Source organism: Oryctolagus cuniculus, chromosome 4 (genome assembly GCF_051225735.1).
Source record: "Oryctolagus cuniculus isolate XC-2025 breed Fujian yellow rabbit chromosome 4, ASM5122573v1, whole genome shotgun sequence".
In the NCBI taxonomy this organism is placed as follows: domain Eukaryota; kingdom Metazoa; phylum Chordata; class Mammalia; order Lagomorpha; family Leporidae; genus Oryctolagus; species Oryctolagus cuniculus.
In genome coordinates, this window is record NC_142870.1 from 95,080,358 (window position 1) to 95,099,934 (window position 19,577).

General features: G+C 45.4%; 1 protein-coding gene across 5 annotated transcripts in view; it reads right to left on the bottom strand.

Moving 5' to 3' along the window:
- Positions 1–1,615: 1,615 nt before the first annotated feature.
- LIPH (lipase H) overlaps positions 1,616–19,577 on the bottom strand; it is a 49,041-nt gene continuing 31,079 nt past the window's right edge. Inside the window, exons 7-10 of one of the 5 annotated variants that reach the window (XM_008266161.5) lie at positions 19,006–19,101; positions 16,073–16,184; positions 8,391–8,564; positions 1,616–2,223 (exon numbers count right to left, since the gene is read on the bottom strand). In XM_008266161.5, the coding sequence (XP_008264383.3) occupies positions 2,136–2,223; positions 8,391–8,564; positions 16,073–16,184; positions 19,006–19,101 (470 nt within the window). In that variant the 3' untranslated portion in view covers positions 1,616–2,135. 5 annotated transcript variants of the gene reach the window in all.

Below are 19,577 nucleotides of genomic sequence, written 5' to 3' on the forward strand. Positions count from 1 at the left end.
AGAGACAGTCAGAGATTCCAGGGGCTTCAGGAGAAAGATTTCGAGAAGCAAGTGGTGAGCCTGTGACCGCTGCATTTCTCCTGACCGTTGCTATGAGAATTCATGGATGTTCATCTCCACTCCAGTAATTAAACTTGCCTCTTTTTCTTCTTTCATCCTGTCGGCACACTTGCTATTGTCTGAACAGGATTTGGTTCCCCAAACCCGTGCAGATATTTAAACTCCCAAACGTTATGTTAATAGTTAATGGATGAAAGGTAGGAATGTGATCTACTGTGGTGTCTGGGGAGTGGGTTGGGAGGTCTTTAGGTCTCTGGGACATGCCCTTGGAAAGTAGTTCTCATGAGAAGCTTGGTTACTTAAGCCAAGTTCAGCCCAGTTCTCACTCTGCTTCCTGGCTGGCCATGGGATCATCCCCTTGCTGACATCTTGCCTCCACAGAGGTCTGAACCCATGAGGCTGCAGATCTTGGACTTTGAACCCCAAACTGTGAGCCAAAATGAGCCTTCTTCCCTACGTTGCTCCTCTCAGGTATTTTCATTAAAGGAAGGAAAAGCTGACTAATGCACCGTTGATCTCTCTAGCCACACTGCTCAGGAAATGTAGGAAGAAGGAAGAAGGGTAAGATGTCCAATTGGGCAGGAGTGCCTTATTCCATTCACAGTTTAGTCAGTTTTCTGTTTCAGTAAATATAGGCTCTGTATTCAGTACATATGTAATCCATCAGAAGGTGTGCCACACAGGAGTAGATTTATGAGTTCCCACAATTTATAAAGTACAGTCCATTTCTGTACAAGGGCAGTGCTCACAGAAAGCAGTAGCAGAGGAGTCGCTTAGATGAGTGGTCACTGGCCCTGTGGCATTCAGGAATCCCAGAGACCTTCCTGTAGTGGCCATAGGTGTGGCATGTATCGAGGCCAACCTTGCACTGGGTGTCGGCCCAGGTATTGTCCTCCCACTGCTCAGGCCTGTCTGGCCTTGGCCTTCTGGGACCTCTTAACTTGGCTGCTGCTGTCTTTCCAGATTCACGGCCACCATACCTCCAGGGAAGCCTGAGCATTCCTCACACTGGAGGCTTGGGATGCTTCAAGAGCAAAGTGGTTTATGCTTTGAATCCACCTGTTAGCAAAGGGAGTTACAGCATCGTTCCAAATGGTTAAATGTAACTACACCTAACAGGTAGGATTATGCATAGTATTTCTTTCACTGGGCATCTAGGTATTTTCTAAATTCCTTCAGTAATCATGGATGACATGGGCTATAATGAAATGAAGCACATCTTAAGGGTTGGTTAAAATGAGAGTCACCTATAAAATGATTCTTCTCCACCTTAAGTGAGAAACAAGCCCTGCGTTTCTCTCTTCTCTTGCTCCATCTGCTGTCACTCTGTGTGGCGGCTGCTTCTCTGCTTCCATGCCCTTCTTCCCTCACACACTTAGCACTTGTCCCTGCAGCTGCCCTCTGGGCTGTTGGTCCCCTTGTCCTCCCCCGTGCACCTGCACACTGCAGAGAAGGCAGGTGGCCAGGGCTCTGCCTCCCCAGAGCCAACAGCCCAAAGGAAAAGCTGGTCTTAATAGGCAGAGGTCCCGTATGTCTTCATACTCCATCAGCCATATCAAAGTAAATAATTCACATTTATCAAACATCTCACAGATGTGACACCCATGAGATTTTCAAAACCCCTTCATCAATTTGCCTCCCCCACAACAGCCCTGTGAGGTAGGTCAGTTTCATTCCCTTCTACCAGTGGGGAACTGGAAGGACTGGCACAGAAGATGTGGAGCCCAGTCTACAGGGAGACCTCCAGCCCGTCTTTCCCTTGAAGATGCTTGACCCGCAGCATGATGGGCAGAATCGCTGTGCTGATGGACAGCAGAATCGACAGCTCGGAACAAATGAGGCCCCAGGATGCAGCGAGACAAAGCGCTGGGCTGGCAGAGCCTGGCTATTTCTGACTTGCCCTAGTTAGGGGCTCCCTTCCCAGGATGGTTTTATAACCACAAGGTCGTTTGATGTTTTATAATGTGACATCCTCAGTTTTTCAGTTCTTTTTGTGCCTTGAGGAAAAGTGAAGAGGAAGCTCAGAAAGTGTCAGCCTGCTCGATGTCCCTGGTCTGTGTGTGTCCCAACAACAGCTACATCTGCAGCTTCTGGCAAACAATGGGTTGGAAGGGTGTTTCCACATTTTCCGTCAGGACGAGATCATACCGACACAACTGGGGCCTGGGAAAATAAGAACAAGTACGCTGTCAATGAAGTAATAAAAATACCACATTCCAGTTAACTAAGTTGTACTCTATCTTTAGGATATAAAATTAATGAACAGGAGCCACGCTGGGGCATAGAGGGTAAAGCCACCACTTGCGGAGCCCGCATCTCATTTGGGTGATGATTTGAGTCCCAGCTGCTCCACTTCCAAACCAGCTTCCTGTTAATGCCCCTGGAAAGGCAGTGGAAGATGGCCCAAGTGCTTCGGCCCCTGCACTCATGTGGAGGACCCAAAAGAAGCTCCTGGCTCTTGGCTTCAGATTGGCCTAGCTCTGGCCATTGCAGTGATTTGGGGAGTGAGCCACCGGGTGGAAGGATTTCTCTGTGTCTCTCCCTCTCTCTGTCTGTGTAGCTCTGCCTTTCAAATAAATAAATAAATCTTAAAAAAATATATTGAGCAGTTTCTTCTAATGCTATGGGAAAGATCTTCTGATAAAACATCAGCAACGAGAAAGCAGGATGTAAGATTTTATTTGCCACCCAAATTTAACTAGATTTAAAAACAGAATATTAGAAAGAAATAATCAAAAATATTAAAAGTGCTTGCCTCTAAATAATGACAATATGGGTGACTTCTTCCGCTTCCCAGTACTTTCTGTACTTTCCAGATTCACTCATGTATATGTTTGTTTTTATTTATTTGAAAAGCCAAGCAACAGAGAGAGACAGACAGAAATAGATCTGCCATGTACCTGTTCACTTTTCAAATGCCCTTAATAGCCAGGGCCATATCAGGCCAAACCCAGGATCCCAGAACTTCATCCAGGTCTGCCGAGTAGGTGGCAGGGAGCCAAGTACTTGAGCCATCATCTGCTACCTCCCAGGATGTGTTAGCAGGAAACTGGGTCAGAAGCAGAGAAGCTGGGACTCAAACCAAACACTCTCATATGGGATGCAGGTGTCCCAAAAAGTATCTTAACCAGTGCTACCTACCCCTTCATATTTTTTATAGTGAACAGCAGTTATTTGATAATCAGGAAAAAGATAGTTAAAATTCCACTGTTTTAAGATGTGATGACCATCCTTTTAGAGGAGTCTTGTACCATTAAATACTTTAGAGTATCCTAAACCTTTGAGAAAAAGGGATTTATAAAAATGCTGTGGCCAGGGAGTGCAGTGGAGGATGGCCCAAGTGCTTGGGCCCTACACCCCATGGGAGACCAGGAGAAGCACCTGGCTCCTGGCTCCTGCCATCGGATCAGTGCGGTGCGCCGGCTGCAGCGCGCTGGCCACGGCGGCCGTTGGAGGGTGAACCAACGGCAAAGGAAGACCTTTCTCCCTGTCTCTCTCTCTCTCACTGTCCACTCTGCCTGTCAAAAAAAAAAAAAAAAAAGAACCTACTGCTCGCATCATTTCCTTCCTCTGTTCTCAGATCAGATGCTAGGGCTATATGGTATAATAGCATTTGTCACAAAATAAATACCAGCACAGGTCTGCTCTGTACTTAAAATATATATATATCATTCTTCCTCTTCCTTTCCTTCTCCTGCTGCATGCACACTCACACACATGCACAGTTGTCTCTTTTTTCTTTTCTTTTTTTTTTTTTTTTTTTTTTTTTAATTTTTGACAGGCAGAGTGGACAGTGAGAGAGAGAGACAGAGAGAGAAAGGTCTTCCTTTGCCGTTGGTTCACCCTCCAATGGCCGCCGCTGCAGCCGGCGCACCGCGCTGATCTGATGGCAGGAGCCAGGATCCAGGTGCTTTTCCTGGTCTCCCATGGGGTGCAGGGCCCAAGCACCTGGGCCATCCTCCACTGCACTCCCTGGCCATAGCAGAGAGCTGGCCTGGAAGAGGGGCAACCGGGACAGAATCCGGCACCCCGACCGGGACTAGAACCCGGTGTGCCGGCGCCGCAAGGTGGAGGATTAGCCTATTGAGCCACGGCGCCGGCTTTGTTGTCTCTTTTTTCTGAACCAGTTGGAAATAGATTGTTTATTCCTTGCTCCTTGATATTTCAGTGCTGGGGCTGGCATTGTGGTGTACTGGGTTAAGCCACTGCTTAGAATGTCAGCATCCTGTATCAGAGTACTGGTTCAAGTCCCAGTTGCTCTGTGTCCCATCCAACTTCTATGAATGCACCTGGGAAGGCAGCAGAGTGTGGCCCAAATCGTTGGGCCTCTGCCAGCCACATGGGAGGCCCAGATAGAGTTCCTGACTTCTGGCTTCAGCCTGGCCTAGCCCCTGAATTTTGTAGCTATTTGGGAAATGAACCAACAGATGGAATATCTCCTGCCCTCTCTCACTTGCCTTTCAAATAAATTTTTTTTTAAAGATTTCCTGATTTATTTGAGAGGTAGAACTGCAGACAGAGAGAGGGAGAGACACAGAAAGGTCTTCCATCTGCTGATTCACTCCCTAGATGGCTGCAACAGCCAAAGCTGAGCCAATATGAAGCCAGGAGCCAGGAGCTTCTTCTGGGTCTCCCACGTGGGTGCAGAGGCCCAAGCACTTGGGCCATCCTCTGCTTCTTTCCCAGGCTATAAGCAGAGAGCTCGATCAGAAAAGGAGCTGCTAGGATACAAACCAGCTTCCATATGGGATGTCAGCACCGCAGATAGAGGTTTAGCCTACTACTCCACAGTGCCAACCCCAAAAATGAATCTTTTTTAAAAAGATACCAAAGGGGCCAGTGCTGTGGCACAGCAGGTTAAAGCCCCAGCCTGCAGTGCCAGCATCCCATATGGGCATGGGTTTGAGGCCTGGCTGTTCTAATTCCAATCTAGCTCCCTGCTAATGTGATTGGGAAAGCAGTGGAGGAGGGCCCAAGTCCTTGGGCCCCTGCATTCATGTGGGAGACCTGGAAAAAGCTCCTGGCTCCTGGCTTCAGATGGGCTCAGCTCCAGCCATTGTGGCCATTTGGGGAGTGAGTCAGCAGATGGAAGACCACCCCTTAACTCTGTCTTTCAAAAAAAAAAAAAAAACAAAAAATAATAATAAAAAGTGTGTATTTCCTAACAGGGGCATTCTCAGTATAGTTATCAAATTTAAGAAAGTTAATATTGATATAAAACATTTATACTGACAATGGAATAAAATATTCTGAATTTTCTATACACTTCCCTTTTTCCCCCAAAGAAATCTTTTATTTAAGGAAACAAACTTCATGCTTCTTAAGTTCAATTTTAGGAATATAGTGATTCTTCCCACCCCCTCCTCCTCCTACCACTCCCCTCCCCAGGCCCATTCCCCACTAAGATCCATTTTCGATTAACTTTATACACAGAAGACCAACTCTGTACTAAGTAAAGAGTTCAACAATTTGCATGAAAAAAACAACAACAACAACAACAATAGCAACAACAACAAAACCTGTTCCTCAACAGTCCAGACAAGGGCTGTTCAAAGTCATTGCATCTTGAAGTTAATTTTACCTTTTTTCTTTTAAGAAGCACCAAGAATGATACATGTTTTGCAAGCACTTAGACATAATTATAATACAACTCTTTGTGGACAGAGGTCCTGCATGGGAAGTTTGAGCACAGTGACTCTTGTTAATTTAACAATTAACACTTTTATGTATGACGTCAGTGATCACCTGACACTCTTGACTTGAGCTGCCTAAGCAATGGAAGCCTTTTGACTCCACAAACTGTCAGTATTCAGACAAGGCCATCAGCAAAGTGGAAGTTCCCTCCTCCCTCCAGAGAAAAGTACATCCTTCTTTGATGACCACTTCTTTCCACTGGGGTCTCACCCATCAAGATCCTTCATGTAGTATATCTTTTGCCATAAAGTCTTGGCTTTCCATGCCTGAAATGCTCTCGTGGGCTTTTCAGCCAGAGCAGAATGCCTGAAGGCCTGATTCTGAGGTCAGAGTACTATTTAAAGTGATTGGCGGCCGGTGCCCCGGCTCACTAGGTTAATCCTCCCCGTTACGGCTCCGGCACATCGGGTTCTAGTCCCGGTCAGGGCGCTGGATTCTGTCCCGGTTGCCCCTCTTCCAGGCCAGCTCTCTGCTGTGGCCAGGGAGTGCAGTGGAGGATGGCCCAAGTGCTTGGGCCCTGCACCCCATGGGAGACCAGGATAAGTACCTGGCTCCTGCCATTGGATCGGCGCGGTGCGCCGGCCGCAGCGCGCCGGCTGCGGCGGCCATTGGAGGGTGAACCAATGGCAAAGGAAGACCTTTCTCTCTGTCTCTCTCTCTCACTGTCCACTCTGCCTGTCAAAAAACATTTTTTTTAATTAAAAAATAAATAAATAATAAAAAAATAAAGTGATTGGCATTCTATGAGTCTGCTGTGTGGATTGCTTCCCATGTTGGAGCATTCACTCCTTTTTAATTCTATCTATTATTATTACCAACCACTCAACCCTATCCACATGATCACTTTAACATTAAGATAGAGGCCGGTGCTGTGGCTCACTTGGTTAATCCTCCGCCTGCGGCGCTGGCATCCCGTATGGGCACCAGGTTCTAGTCCCAGCTGCTCCTCTTCGAGTCCAGCTCTCTGCTGTGGCGCCCAGGAAGGCAGTGGAGGATGGCCCAAGTGCTTGAGTGCCTGCACCCGCACGGGAGACCAAGAGGAAGCACCTGGCTCCTGGCTTCGGATTGGCGCAGCTCTGGCCATAGCAGCCATTTGGGGGGGGGGATGAACCAACAGAAGGAAGATCTTTCTATCTCTCTCTCACTGTCTAACTGTCTATTAAAAAAAACAAAAACAAACAAACAAACAAAAAAAAAACAACTTAAGATAGTTGATAGTCCTTTTAGCACAAGGCTTTGTTTTATCAGTTTGCCAAATTACACAGTTTTCTTTCTTACAACACATTATCTGCTGGCAAACCATGTTGGTGGTTAGGAGGAGTTACAAAACTCTTAGCACATAACATTATTTTCTTGGATTACTGGGCCATTTTTATTTAAGCCCATACCAGTATTATTTTCTTGGATTATTAGGCTGCTTATTTTTTATTTTTTATTTTTTTTTATTTTTTGACAGGCAGAGTGGACAGTGAGAGAGAGAGACAGAGAGAAAGGTCTTCCTTTTTGCCGTTGGTTCACCCCACAATGACCGCTGCGGCCGGTGCACCGCGCTGATCCGAAGCCAGGAGCCAGGTGCTTCTCCTGGTCTCCCATGGGGTGCAGGGCCCAAGGACCTGGGCCATCCTCCACTGCACTCCCGGGCCACAGCAGAGAGCTAGACTGGAAGAGGAGCAACTGGGACAGAATCCAGTGCCCCAACCAGGACTAGAACCTGGTGTGCCAGCGCCGCAGGCGGAGGATTAGCCTATTGAGCTGCGGCGCTGGCCAGGCTGCTTATTTTTAATCAAGACTCTTTTTGGAAAACCCCTAACTGTCCTCATTGTGAATGATGGAGTCATGCTAAAACATTAGACCAAGCAGATTGGGCAGTATTAAACATTTTGGAAAACATGGAACTTGTGGCGTAGGCATTGTGGCACAATGGGTTAAGCTGCCACCTGCAATGCTGGCATCCCACCATAGGTACTGGTTCTAGTCCTGGTTGCTCCATTTCCAACCCAGCTCCCTGCTAATGCTGCTGGGAAAGGGAGAGGAATATGGCCCAAGTCCTTGGGTCCCTGCACCACATTGGAGACCCGGATGAAATTCCTGGCTCTTAGCTTTGGCCTGGCCCATCCCCAGCCGTTGTAGCCATTTGGAGAGTGAACCAGCAGGTGGAAGATCGGTCTCTCTCTCTCTCTCTCTCTCTCTCTCTCTCTCTCTCCTCCTCTGTAACTTTGCCTTTCAAATAAATAAATATTTTTAAAATTATTTTTATTTTTTAATTGTTTTTTAAAAATGTATTTGAAAGGCACAGTTAGACAGAGAGGGAGAGACAGAGAGCTATTCCATCCGCTGGTTCACTTCCCAGATGACTGCAATGGCCAGGGCTGGGCCACACTGAAGCCAGGAGTCAGGAGCTTTTTCAGGACCTCCCACATGAATGCAGCAACCCAAGGACTTGGGCCATATTCCTCTCCCTTTCCTGGGCACATTAGCAGGGAGATGGATGGGAAGTAGAGCAGCTAGGACTCAAACCAGCACCCATATGGGATGCCAGCATTGCAGGTGGCAGCTTTACCTGCTACTCTGCAACACTACCCTCCCCAAATAAATCTTTTAACAAAATAGGCTTGTTCAGCCCTCCTTCAGCGCACCTCTCTGGATGGGCAAGCGACCTTAACTTCATTCGGAGAATCCTGAGCTTGTACTTTGGGCCTATTACAGCTCCCGTGGAGAACACCAAGGAAATTTCTGCCACTTTATCCAGATCTTGATTAAATCTTGCAAGCAGACTCACTTGATGATATTTCTCAAATGTGGCTGGTTCACTGGAAGGAAGAGATAATATGTAATTTTAAATGGCTATAGAAAATGAAGTAGGAAAAGTCAGGGAGATAGATCAAGTTCATGAGCTAGAGGCCACACATACCCCATTCCCACGTAATCCTATCATCAATCAGATGGCCCCTTCCTAAGATGCCTCTCCTCTTACCTGGGACCTGGGGACCTGTGTAACCACTGCCTCCCCCCACTTTTTTCTTTTAATATTTTATTTAATTCTTTGAGAGGCAGAGTTACAAGCAAAGAGAGAGAGAGAGGGAAGGAGGGAGAGAGGTATTCCATCTACTGGTTCACTCCCCAAATAGTCGCAATGGCCGAAGCTGGGCCAATCCAGAGCCAGGAGCTTCTTTCAGGTCTCCCACACAGGTACAGGGGCCGAAGCACTTGGGCTATCTTCCACTGCTTTCCCAGGCCACAACAGAGAGCACTGAATTGGAAAAGGAGCAGCCAGGACACAAACCAGCCCCGATATGGGATGCTGGCGCTGCAGGTGGAAACCCAGCCCACTAGGCCGCAGTACTGGCCCCTCCCCTTTTTGAAGCTGATAAAAGCCCTGTGAAGGGGCTGTTTCTCTCTCCTCAAGGACCCAGGACAAGCAGAGCAGGGTATAAAATTCCCTTTATCTTTTCTGGCCCACTCTCCCTAAATGAACTCATGTGCCTGTATATTCTTCTCACTTTCTAAATAAACCTTACCATGCTACAAAAATAAAATAAATTAATAAATATGGAGAGCTAATGAGAGAATGCAGTTTTGCAGCCTACAGATCACTGGGAAGCAGGTAACCAGTTGGTCCCTTAGCTTGCTCTAGGTGATCTTCATGGACAAAGTCTGCTGAGTCCCAAGGACGGCATAAGTAAAGCTACTAACCCTTACGTGGCATGAGAGGGATGCTGCTAGTGACTGCCTGCTGTATGCTCAACAGTGTCCTCATCTTGACACATCTGTCCAATCCCCTGCAGCATTCTGCAAGGTGGGATTGCTCTCCTTACTTACTAGACAGCGAAACGTATTTGCAGTGCAACACTACTTGGGTAATAGGGCTTAGATGTAGCAGCACAAGGATTCAGACCCAGCTCTGCATTGCTAGATGCATATGTATAATTTTAGCCAAACTAGATAAAAAATTGAGAAGTTATGCTTGAAAATATCTATTTTTCAGTCCTCCTTCTCGAGATGAATCTTAAAATAGATCAATCCAGGTTCTAACACTTTGCCCCAAGTATGTAGAGATGTTTTCTACAAATCCCAAGTGGACACTAGGGCATATCAGTGGAGGCGTTCACCTTGGGTATTGTTTTTCTGGAGAACTGAGAGAGTTGGTTGTGACCAGCCAGGAGGACCGCAAGGTCAGGAACAGTAGGCTTGCTCTAGACATTGGTTCTTAGTTTGGGGGTAGCATGTGTGTCAAGAGGTTTGTCACCCCAACCCCACGGGAATCATGTCTCAGGCCCCTGGAGTTCAGAAAGGCCACAAGTAAAACTAACCCGAAGGTACCCAGATTTTGGTTTCTAAAATATTATCTCCACTAACAGGAACCAGCACTCCTGGGAGAAACAGTTGATTCCAGGGCTATGTCAGAAAAAATGCAAAGTGAACTTGGAATAGCCTGTGTGCCAGAAAGTTAAGAGGTGCTTCAGAGAGTGATGGAAATGTCCAAAAGGTGGCAGAATCACCACACACTCCTCAGGAGGGCTACTATCAAGATAACAGGAAAGAACAAGTATTAGTGAGCATATGGAGAAACTGCAATCCTTGGGTGTTATTGATGGAATTGGAAAACAGGGCAAATGCCAAGGAAAACTGTGTTGATAGCTGAAAAAAGTTAGAAGAATTACCATATGACCTAGAAAGGCTACTTTTGGAAATATAACAAAAAAAATTATTGAGAGTCTTGAAGAGATGTCTCCATTCCATTTATCACAGTTCTACTCAACGAAAACCAAGAGGTAGAAGCAACTCAAGGGTACATCAGCCGGCGCCGTGGCTCAATAGGCTAATCCTCCACCTTGCGGCGCCGGCACACCGGGTTCTAGTCCCGGTTGGGGCGCCGGATTCTGTCCCGGTTGCCCCTCTTCCAGGCCAGCTCTCTGCTATGGCCAGGGAGTGCAGTGGAGGATGGCCCAGGTGCTTGGGCCCTGCACCCCATGGGAGACCAGGAAAAGCACCTGGCTCCTGGCTCCTGCCAGGATCAGCGCGGTGCGCCGGCTGCAGCGGCGGCCATTGGAGGGTGAACCAGCGGCAAAGGAAGACCTTTCTCTCTCTCTGTCTCTCTCTCTCACTGTCCACTCTGCCTGTCAAAAAAAAAAAAAAAAAAAAAAAAAAGGGTACATCAACAGATGAATATACAACGTATGTGCTGTGGACATACAAAGGAACATTATTCACCCCTAAAACTGAAGAAAACCCTGTCACATGCACCAAATGCATGAACTTGAGGACATATGCTAAGTGAGATACGTGATTCCCCTTCCATGAGCCATGTAAGGCAGAGTCTGCACAGAGGAAGTACTAGAGCCTAGGGAGGGGGAAAGGGAAGTGTTCTAAAGAGCGTGGAGTTTCACATTTGCTAGAGGAGAAAGTTCTAGACAATGTAACACACTTAACACTACTGAATTGGGCACCAGAAAAAGGTTATGTTGGTAAAAATTTTATGTTATGTATTTTACCACAATAAAAAAGAACAAACTTTCTAAAAAGGACACAATAATGAGTGTTGGCAAGGATGCAGAGAATCCTGTATCTGCCAGTGGGAATGTAAAGTAGTAGAATTGCTTTGGAAAACAGTGTGGTAGTACCCAAAATGTTAGCTATAGAGTTACTGTATGACCCAGCAATTCCTAGATGCATTTCCACAAGAAATGAAAACATGTCCATACAAAAATCTGCATACACGTATTCATAGCAGCATTGTTCCTAGTAGCCAGAAATCAGAAACAAGCCAAATACCTATCAGCTGATAAATAAAATGTGACATACAAGAAGTCATCAGAACTTCATGAAAAATGCATGCTATGAAAAAGATATAAATAAATATCAAAAAAATTTGCACCAAAATAAAGTTATCATCTAATTCTATTTTTTCACAAACTGTTTAAGATACCCTTGCATACATTCAATGAAGTATTATTTGCCCACTAAAAGGAATGAAATATTACTGTGTGTTAAAATCTGAATTAAACAACACAGCTTAGTGGGAGGGATATAATGAAGTGAAAAAGTATAAGTGTTGAGTTGGAGAGATCTGCTTCTGATTGCAGCTAAGCCACAATGACCAGCTGTGTAATACTGGCCAGTTCACTCAGCCTGTCTGACCTCAGTTTGCAGATTTATAAAATAAGGAGGTTAGTGTTGCCTCACTGCATTTCAGTGGGAGTTGCATTAGCCGATGTATATAACATGCTTAATTTAATAAACAAATTATTTTTATTTTTGTGATCCAAGGTCATCAAAAATGACCTCCAAGCCACCCACCCACACCTGTGTACACACTGAACCCAAAGACAAAACTGCCAGTTTCAGCTGACATCGTTTTGTTTTGTTTTTTAAAGATTTATTTTATTGGGCCGGCGCTGTGGCTCACATGGTTAATCCTCTGCCTGCAGCGCTGGCATCCCATATGGGCACCGGTTTCTAGTCCCGGTTGCTCCTCTTCCAGTCCAGCTCTCTGCTATGGCCTGGGAAAGCAGAAGAAGATGGCCCAAGTGCTTGGGCGCCTGCACCCGTGTGGGAGACCAGGAAGAAGCACCTGGCTCCTGGCTTCAGATTGGCACAGCAATGGCCGTAGCAACCATTTGGGGAGTGAACCAACGGAAGGAAGACCTTTCTTTCTGTCTCTCTCACTGTCTGTAACTCTACCTGTCAAATAAATAAAAAAAAGAAAGAAAGAACATTTTATTTATTTGAAAGACAGAGTTACAGAGAGAGGTAGAGACACAGAGAGAGGTCTTCCATCTGCTGGTTCACTCCCCAGATGGCTGCAATGGCCAGAACTGAGCCCTCTGGCCGATCCAAAGCCGGGAGTCAGGAGCTTCTTCCAGGTCTCCCACCTGGGTGCAGGGGCCCAAGCACCAGAGCCATTCTCCACTGCTTTCCTAGGCCATGGCAGAGAGGTGGATCGGAAGAGGAACAGCTGGGACTAGAACCAGTGCCCATATGGGATGCCAGAGCTTCAGGCCAGGGCTTTAACCCGCTGCGCCCCAGCGCTGTTCCCTCAGCTGACACCTTATTTAGTATTCTGGTTATAGCCAAGAGACAGCCGAAGTGGCTGATAAAACAATAGGTCCCAGGAAAATTTCCTGAGGAAATGAATAAAAGCCTCACATTACTTTGCTTAAAGTAAAGGATTTCGCTCCCCCTTTTCCTGATTATAAAAATAATGGGCCAGTGCCGTGGCTCACTAGGCTAATCCTCCGCCTGCAGCGCCAGCACCCCGGGTTCTAGTCCCGGTTGGGGCGCCAGATTCTGTCCCGGTTGTCCCTCTTCCAGGCCAGCTCTCTGCTGTGGCCAGGGAGTGCAGTGGAGGATGGCCCAAGTGCTTGGGCCCTGCACCCCATGGGAGACCAGGAAAAGAGCGGCAGCCATTGGAGGGTGAACCAACAGCAAAGGAAGACCTTTCTCTCTGTCTCTCTCTCTCACTGTCCACTCTGCCTGTCAAAAAAATAAAAAATTTTAAAAAATTAAAAAAAAATGGATGGAATGAACATATTATATATATATATATAAAATATAAACCATCAGAAAATGGAAAAGCTGAAAACAACAACAAAAAACCTCCTATTCCTTCAATGCAAAGGGCAGTGTAATATTTTAGCATGGATTTTTCATTTATTTAATTGTTGAGCTAACATTATACTTTATGATTTTCTACATTTTTAATTAGCACATTATAAGCATAAATAATAATGTTTCATAAGTGACTTCAGTGTATGCATAACATTCTTTAACATGGGAATTTTAAAATTAATCACTTTATCATTGTTCAAATTTTAGGGTACTTTTCATTTTTATTGAAAATACATTTTCAAAAAAAAAAAAAAAAAAAAAAACTCTTCCAGGCCAGCTCTCTGCTGTGGCCAGGGAGTGCAGTGGAGGATGGCCCAAGTGCTTGGGCCCTGCACCCCATGGGAGACCAGGATAAGTACCTGGCTCCTGCCGTCGGATCAGCGCAGTGCGCCGGCCGCAGCACGCTGGCCATGGCGGCCATTGGAGGGTGAACCAACGGCAAAGGAAGACCTTTCTCTCTGTCTCTCTCTCTCACTGTCCACTCTGCCTGTCAAAAAAAAAAAAAAAAAAAAAAAAAAAAACAAAAAAAACAAAGAAAATACATTTTCTGGGGCCGGCGCTGTGGCACAGTAGGTTAATTCTCCACCTGTGGAGCCAGCATCCCATATGGGCACTGGTTTATGTCCTGGGTGCTCCTCTTCCAATCTAGCTCTCTGCTATGCTTAATTTTTAATATTAATTTAAAACAATATTAATTTAAAAACAATAAATGAATATGCAACATAAAAGTACAAGTCAGGGCCAGCACTGTGGCATAGCAGGTAAAACCACCACCTTCAGTGCTGGCATCCTGTATGGGCACCAGTTTAAGTCCAGGTTACTGCACTTCCAATCCAGCTCTCTGCTATGGCCTGGAAAAGCAGTAAAAGATGGCTCAAGACTTTGGGCCCCTGTTCTGCATGGGAGACCCAGTAGAAGCTCCTGGATCCTGGCTTCGGATCAGGCCAGCTCTGGCCATTGCAGACATTTGGGGAGTGAACCAGCAGATGGAAGACTTTCTCTCTCTCTCCCTTTCTCCCTCTCTCTCTCCCTCTCTCTCTTTCTCTCTCTCTTTCTCACCGTCTGTAACTCTACTTCTCAAATAAATAAATAAAATCTTTAAAAAAAAAAGAAATTATATTTTATGAGTTTTAGTTTCAGAAATATATATATTATTCAGAAACACAGACATATATATTTATGAGGTATAAATGCCATTGCTGGATTTTAGGGTGTTTCTATTTTGATTGAGAATTTTGTACCAACTCATAAAATTTTTATTCCAAACTCATTTTTATTCCAAACTTATAAAATTCTCAATAAAAATAGAAATACCCTAAAATCCAGCAGTGGCATATATACCATATATACATATATATGATTCAGAAACATGTATTTATGAGGAGTGTACGTATGAATACTTTCAAAAGTTTCTGGAAAATGGAATTAAAAGTATCTTGGTGCAAAAATTTTTGAAATCTAGTCATAGTTTTCTTTTTTTTTTTTTAACAGGCAGAGTGGACAGTGAGAGAGAGAGACAGAGAGAAAGGTCTTCCTTTTTTCCGTTGGTTCACCCCACAATGGCCGCTCCGGTGGCGCGCTGCGGCCAGTGCACCGCGCCAATCCGAAGCCAGGAGCCAGGTACTTATCCTGGCCTCCCGTGGGGTGCAGGGCCCAAGCACTTGGGCCATTCTCCACTGCACTCCCTGGCCACAGCAGAGAGCTGGCCTGGAAGAGGGGCAACCGGGACAGAATCCGGCGCCCCGACCGGGACTAGAACCCGGTGTGCCGGCGCCGCAAGGCGGAGGATTAGCCTAGTGAGATGCGGCGCCGCAAAATCTATTCATACTTTTCTACAATATATATTTTCCTTGAACATTTTGAAGACCCCTCACATGTGTGCACAAAAGTAGATGTACATGTTTTATGTTTATATATATGTATATTATGAGCTGATAAAAAATAGAGGTATATATGTGCCTTTTTGCCTTTGGGGTGAGATTGTTGGAGGGGATAGGGCAGTGACTTTATTTATTTATCTGAAAGACAGAGTTACGGAGAGGCAGAGGCAGAGACAGAGAGAGAGGTCTTCTATCTGCTAGTTCACTCCCCAAATGGCTGCAATAGCCAGAGCTGGGCTGATCTGAAGCCATCTTGGGCCATCTGCTACTGCTTTCCCAGGCCATAGCAAAGAGCTGGATTGGAAGTGGAGCAGCCGGGACTTGAACCAGTGCCCATATGGGATGCCAGCATTGCAGGTGGTGGCTTTAACCACTACACCACAGTGCCGGCCCTGACTTGTACTTTTATGTTGCATATTCCTTTATTGTTTTTTAATTAATATTATTTATAACTGACCAATCGTATATATTTATGGGGTACAATGTGATGTCTCGATTTGTATGTTTAATGTGGAATGATAAAATCAGCATATTCCTTTATTGCTTAAATCCTTACAGCAAGCAAGATGACTTTTGCAATTAAATATTTCATCAAAGGAAGTAAGAGGAGAGCAGGGAAAGGGAGGGAGGGAGGAAAGCAAATCCCCGGCACCAAATCCAGTTATAAACAGGCTGGGAGTGGAGACCAACTGGACAAGCAGCTTGGAAACATATGCCCTTCATCTTCTGTAGAGCAGAAGTGCAGAACCATAAATAAGAAAATAGGCATATTTGGAATCTCTGAGCTAAAGGGAAAACAGGAAACTGCAAACTATTGTAGTTCAACTTACTGATTGATTTTGGATTCTGTGGTGTTTCCAGCTTCATCTTTCAATTTGATTGTAATGGACCCTCTTCTGATGCTCTTGTTCCAAGTTATAATATCCACAAAATAATGATACACTGCAAAACAGGGAGAGAACAGGGTAAGAGAGCAACTCCCAGCTGCTCCCTGGAAGGGCTGATTCCTAAACCCATCCCCCTGATAACTGAGTCCCTTTGGTCTCTTGTTCCTCTGCAGAGATCCAGGGCAGAACTTCCCACTATTCCTTTCTCTTCTGTTTGGTAAAAATAGCAGAAGTGACAGCAGAGTTCAATGGTGTCCAGTACCATACTCAGGCACCACAGTCGAACCAGTGTTTCTGCCTCATTGACTGATATCTCAGGGCCTGCTTCTCAGTACGATTGGTTCACTTCAATTCCTGCCTGTTTTAGGATAAACTGATGGCCACGGGAGACCCTGCATGACTGACGAGGTTTTCCGCAGTACAGGCCATGTCAGCCACCCTACCTGTTTCCCTCCTGTCTTTACTGGCCAGGCAAAACCACCTGCCTTTCTGTACTGCCAAGCTCTCTCTTGGTCCTGGGCCTCCCCCCACCTGGACACTCTTGCTTTGCCTGGTTTTATCCTAATGGGATTTCCTCCAGGAAGCCTTTCTTGACCCATAGGCTAAGTTAAGTCTCCTGACTTGGAGTTTCTGGCATATTCTGGACTCCCCGCGTAACTACTTAGCACATTTTGCTGTATTTGGAAAATGCGAGAAAGAATATGAAAAGGAGAGAACAATCCAACATGGGAAGCGAGATACACAGATACACAGCAGACTCATTGAATGGCAGATGTCCTAAACAGCACTCTGGCCTCAGAATCAGCCCTTAAGGCATACGGATCTGGCTGAAAAGCCCATGAGAGTATTTCAGGCATGGAAAGCCAAGACACTCTGGCAAAAAAAAAAAAAAAAAAACCAACAACAACAACAAAAAACACCTAAATGAAAGATCCCAGTGGAAAGAACAGGTCATCAAAGAAGGAGGTACCTTTCTCTGAAGGGAGGAGAAAACTTCCACTCTGACTACGACCTTGTCTGAATATGATCAGAGTTGGTGAACTCAAAAGGCTTCCATAGCCTTGGCAACTCATGACAAGAGCCTAGGGTGATTACTGATGCCATAAACAAGAGTGTCAATTTGTTAAGTCAACAGGAGTCATTGTGCACTTACTCCTCATGTAGGATCTCTGTCCTTAATGTGCTGTACATTGTGATTTAATGCTATAACTAGTACTCAAACAGTATTTTTCACTTTGTGTTTCTATGTGGGTGCAAACTGTTGAAATCTTTACTTAATATATGCTAAACTGATCTGTATATAAAAAGAATTGAAAATGAATCTTGATGTGAATGGAAGGGGAGAGGGAGTGGGAAAGGGGAGGGTTTTGGGTGGGAGGGGAGTTGTGGGGGGGAGCCATTGTAATCCATAAGCTGTACTTTGGAAATTTATATTCATTAAATAAAAGTTAAAAAAAAGAAAGACAAAAAAAGAATATAAGAAAGTAATAAATCTATACAAATATTCCTTAAAGAATGTCTTACAGGGCTTTAAAAAAAAGACAAAGCTAAAGTATGTATACTACATCAGTTACTGGGAAGGGGTGATTGTTCCTCTTTGTAATCCCAGCAATAATGCTGTATGGGCACCTAATAAACTCCTGTTGAATAAGTGAGAACACATAATGTGTTCAGAGAACCGCTTTTCCGCCCTGAACTTTTTAAAAATTATTTATTTATTTATTTATTTGAGAGTGTCAGAGTTACAGACAGTGAGAGGGAGAGACAGAGAGAGAGGTCTTCCATCCACTGGTTCACTCCCCTAATGGACACAACAGCTGAAGCTTTTTAACTGATCCAAAGCCAGGAGCCAGGAGCTTCTTCCGGGTCTCCCACGCAGGTGCAGGGGCCCAAGCACTTGGGTCATCTTCAACTGATTTCCCAGGCCACAGCAGAGAGCTGGATGGAAATGGAGCATCCAGGACTACAACCAGCACCCATATGGCATGCCGGCACCTCAGACAGAGGACGACCGCAGACAGAGGATTAACCTACTGTGCCACAACACCAGCCCCTCCTTGAATATTTTATACAAGGATGTTTTGGGAAGATGGTGACCCCTTCAGGATAGTCAGATTTGCCACCTTTTGGTGAGACTTGCAGAGAAAGGGAAAGAGGCTCAGGGAGATAGTGATCCTATGAAACAGGCCCGCCCTGGAGTTGTGTCATGATCCCTTATTGCTGAGGGGCTTGCCCAGTGCACACAAAGCAGATGTCAAATCCTGGGCTGCCACACATGGCTCCAAGGATGAGGGAAACCCAGTGATCTGCAAACTCTAAAAAGAACTGCTCCCAAGAAAAGTGAAAAATGATGCACTCCTAGGAGCTTCCCAGGGTACCTAATCACGTACTGCCCCATTTAGCTCCCATCTGGGACACACGACCTCCTGAGTAAATGTCTTTAGGTCATCATGGGTGCCTTAGAACTGGAACTGACCCATCATTGTGGCTAATATCTGATTTTCCCCAACCCCATTTTCATGTTCCTTGGGAAAGCAAGCAATCTTGTGAAAGCTCTTGGTGGTGATTAGAGTGGCCATCCAGTGAAGTTAACATCTCTGATTTATTGAGATTTTAATCCTAGCAATTCAGAAGGTAGGCATGATTATCCCTCATTTTGCCAAGCACTACACTGAGACTAGGAGAAGCTAAATATCTTGGCAGAGATCATACAACTGTTATGTGATATAATCGGGATTTTCCCTGGGCCCTTCCAGCTACAAAGTGCCTGCTTTACCATGGCTCTCACCTGCCAAGAAGTGGCTGGGAACCTGAGACTCAGCCATGTCCCAAATAAAAGGGTTGAAGAAAAGGGAACACCCATATTCACCACTCACTGCAGTATGGCTCCTTCTCAGCTGTATCAAAGAATGCTTTAGTCATTGGAGGGTCTTTCTCACTTAAATAATCTTTCCAGTTGTCAGCATAGTAGCCTGTAGAACAAGTTGGAAAAGTATCACGTTATCACATACTATATAAACCTAAAAGCAATAGAGGTAATGAGAACAGCGCATTGGATGGCAGCTACCACTACCCTGGCAACCTCTTCCCATCTCTCCAGCCCTAGGGTGAGAAGCTGCAGGGCTACCAGGCAGTCTCCCTGGTAGCTCCCTGAGAGCTGGGCGGCTTTTTCTCCTTTACTGATTCTTAGTGGCAGTGTGGGGGAGTGGGGAGCGGTTCACTCCCACTGGCAAGGACTAAAAATAGTCCTAATGTTTTTCAGCAGTACAAGTACTTTCTAGATTAAAATAGATTCAGGTTTATACCTAAAATAGCATCACTCTTGCAAAGCAGTGTACTTTCTTGAAGAACTATAGTTGGGCCCCTAAGGTACACAGATCCTGGGCTTGCTATGCAACTTTGTCACCTAGAAAGTGCGTTCATTCATGACTGTGCTTGCAGGAAACCA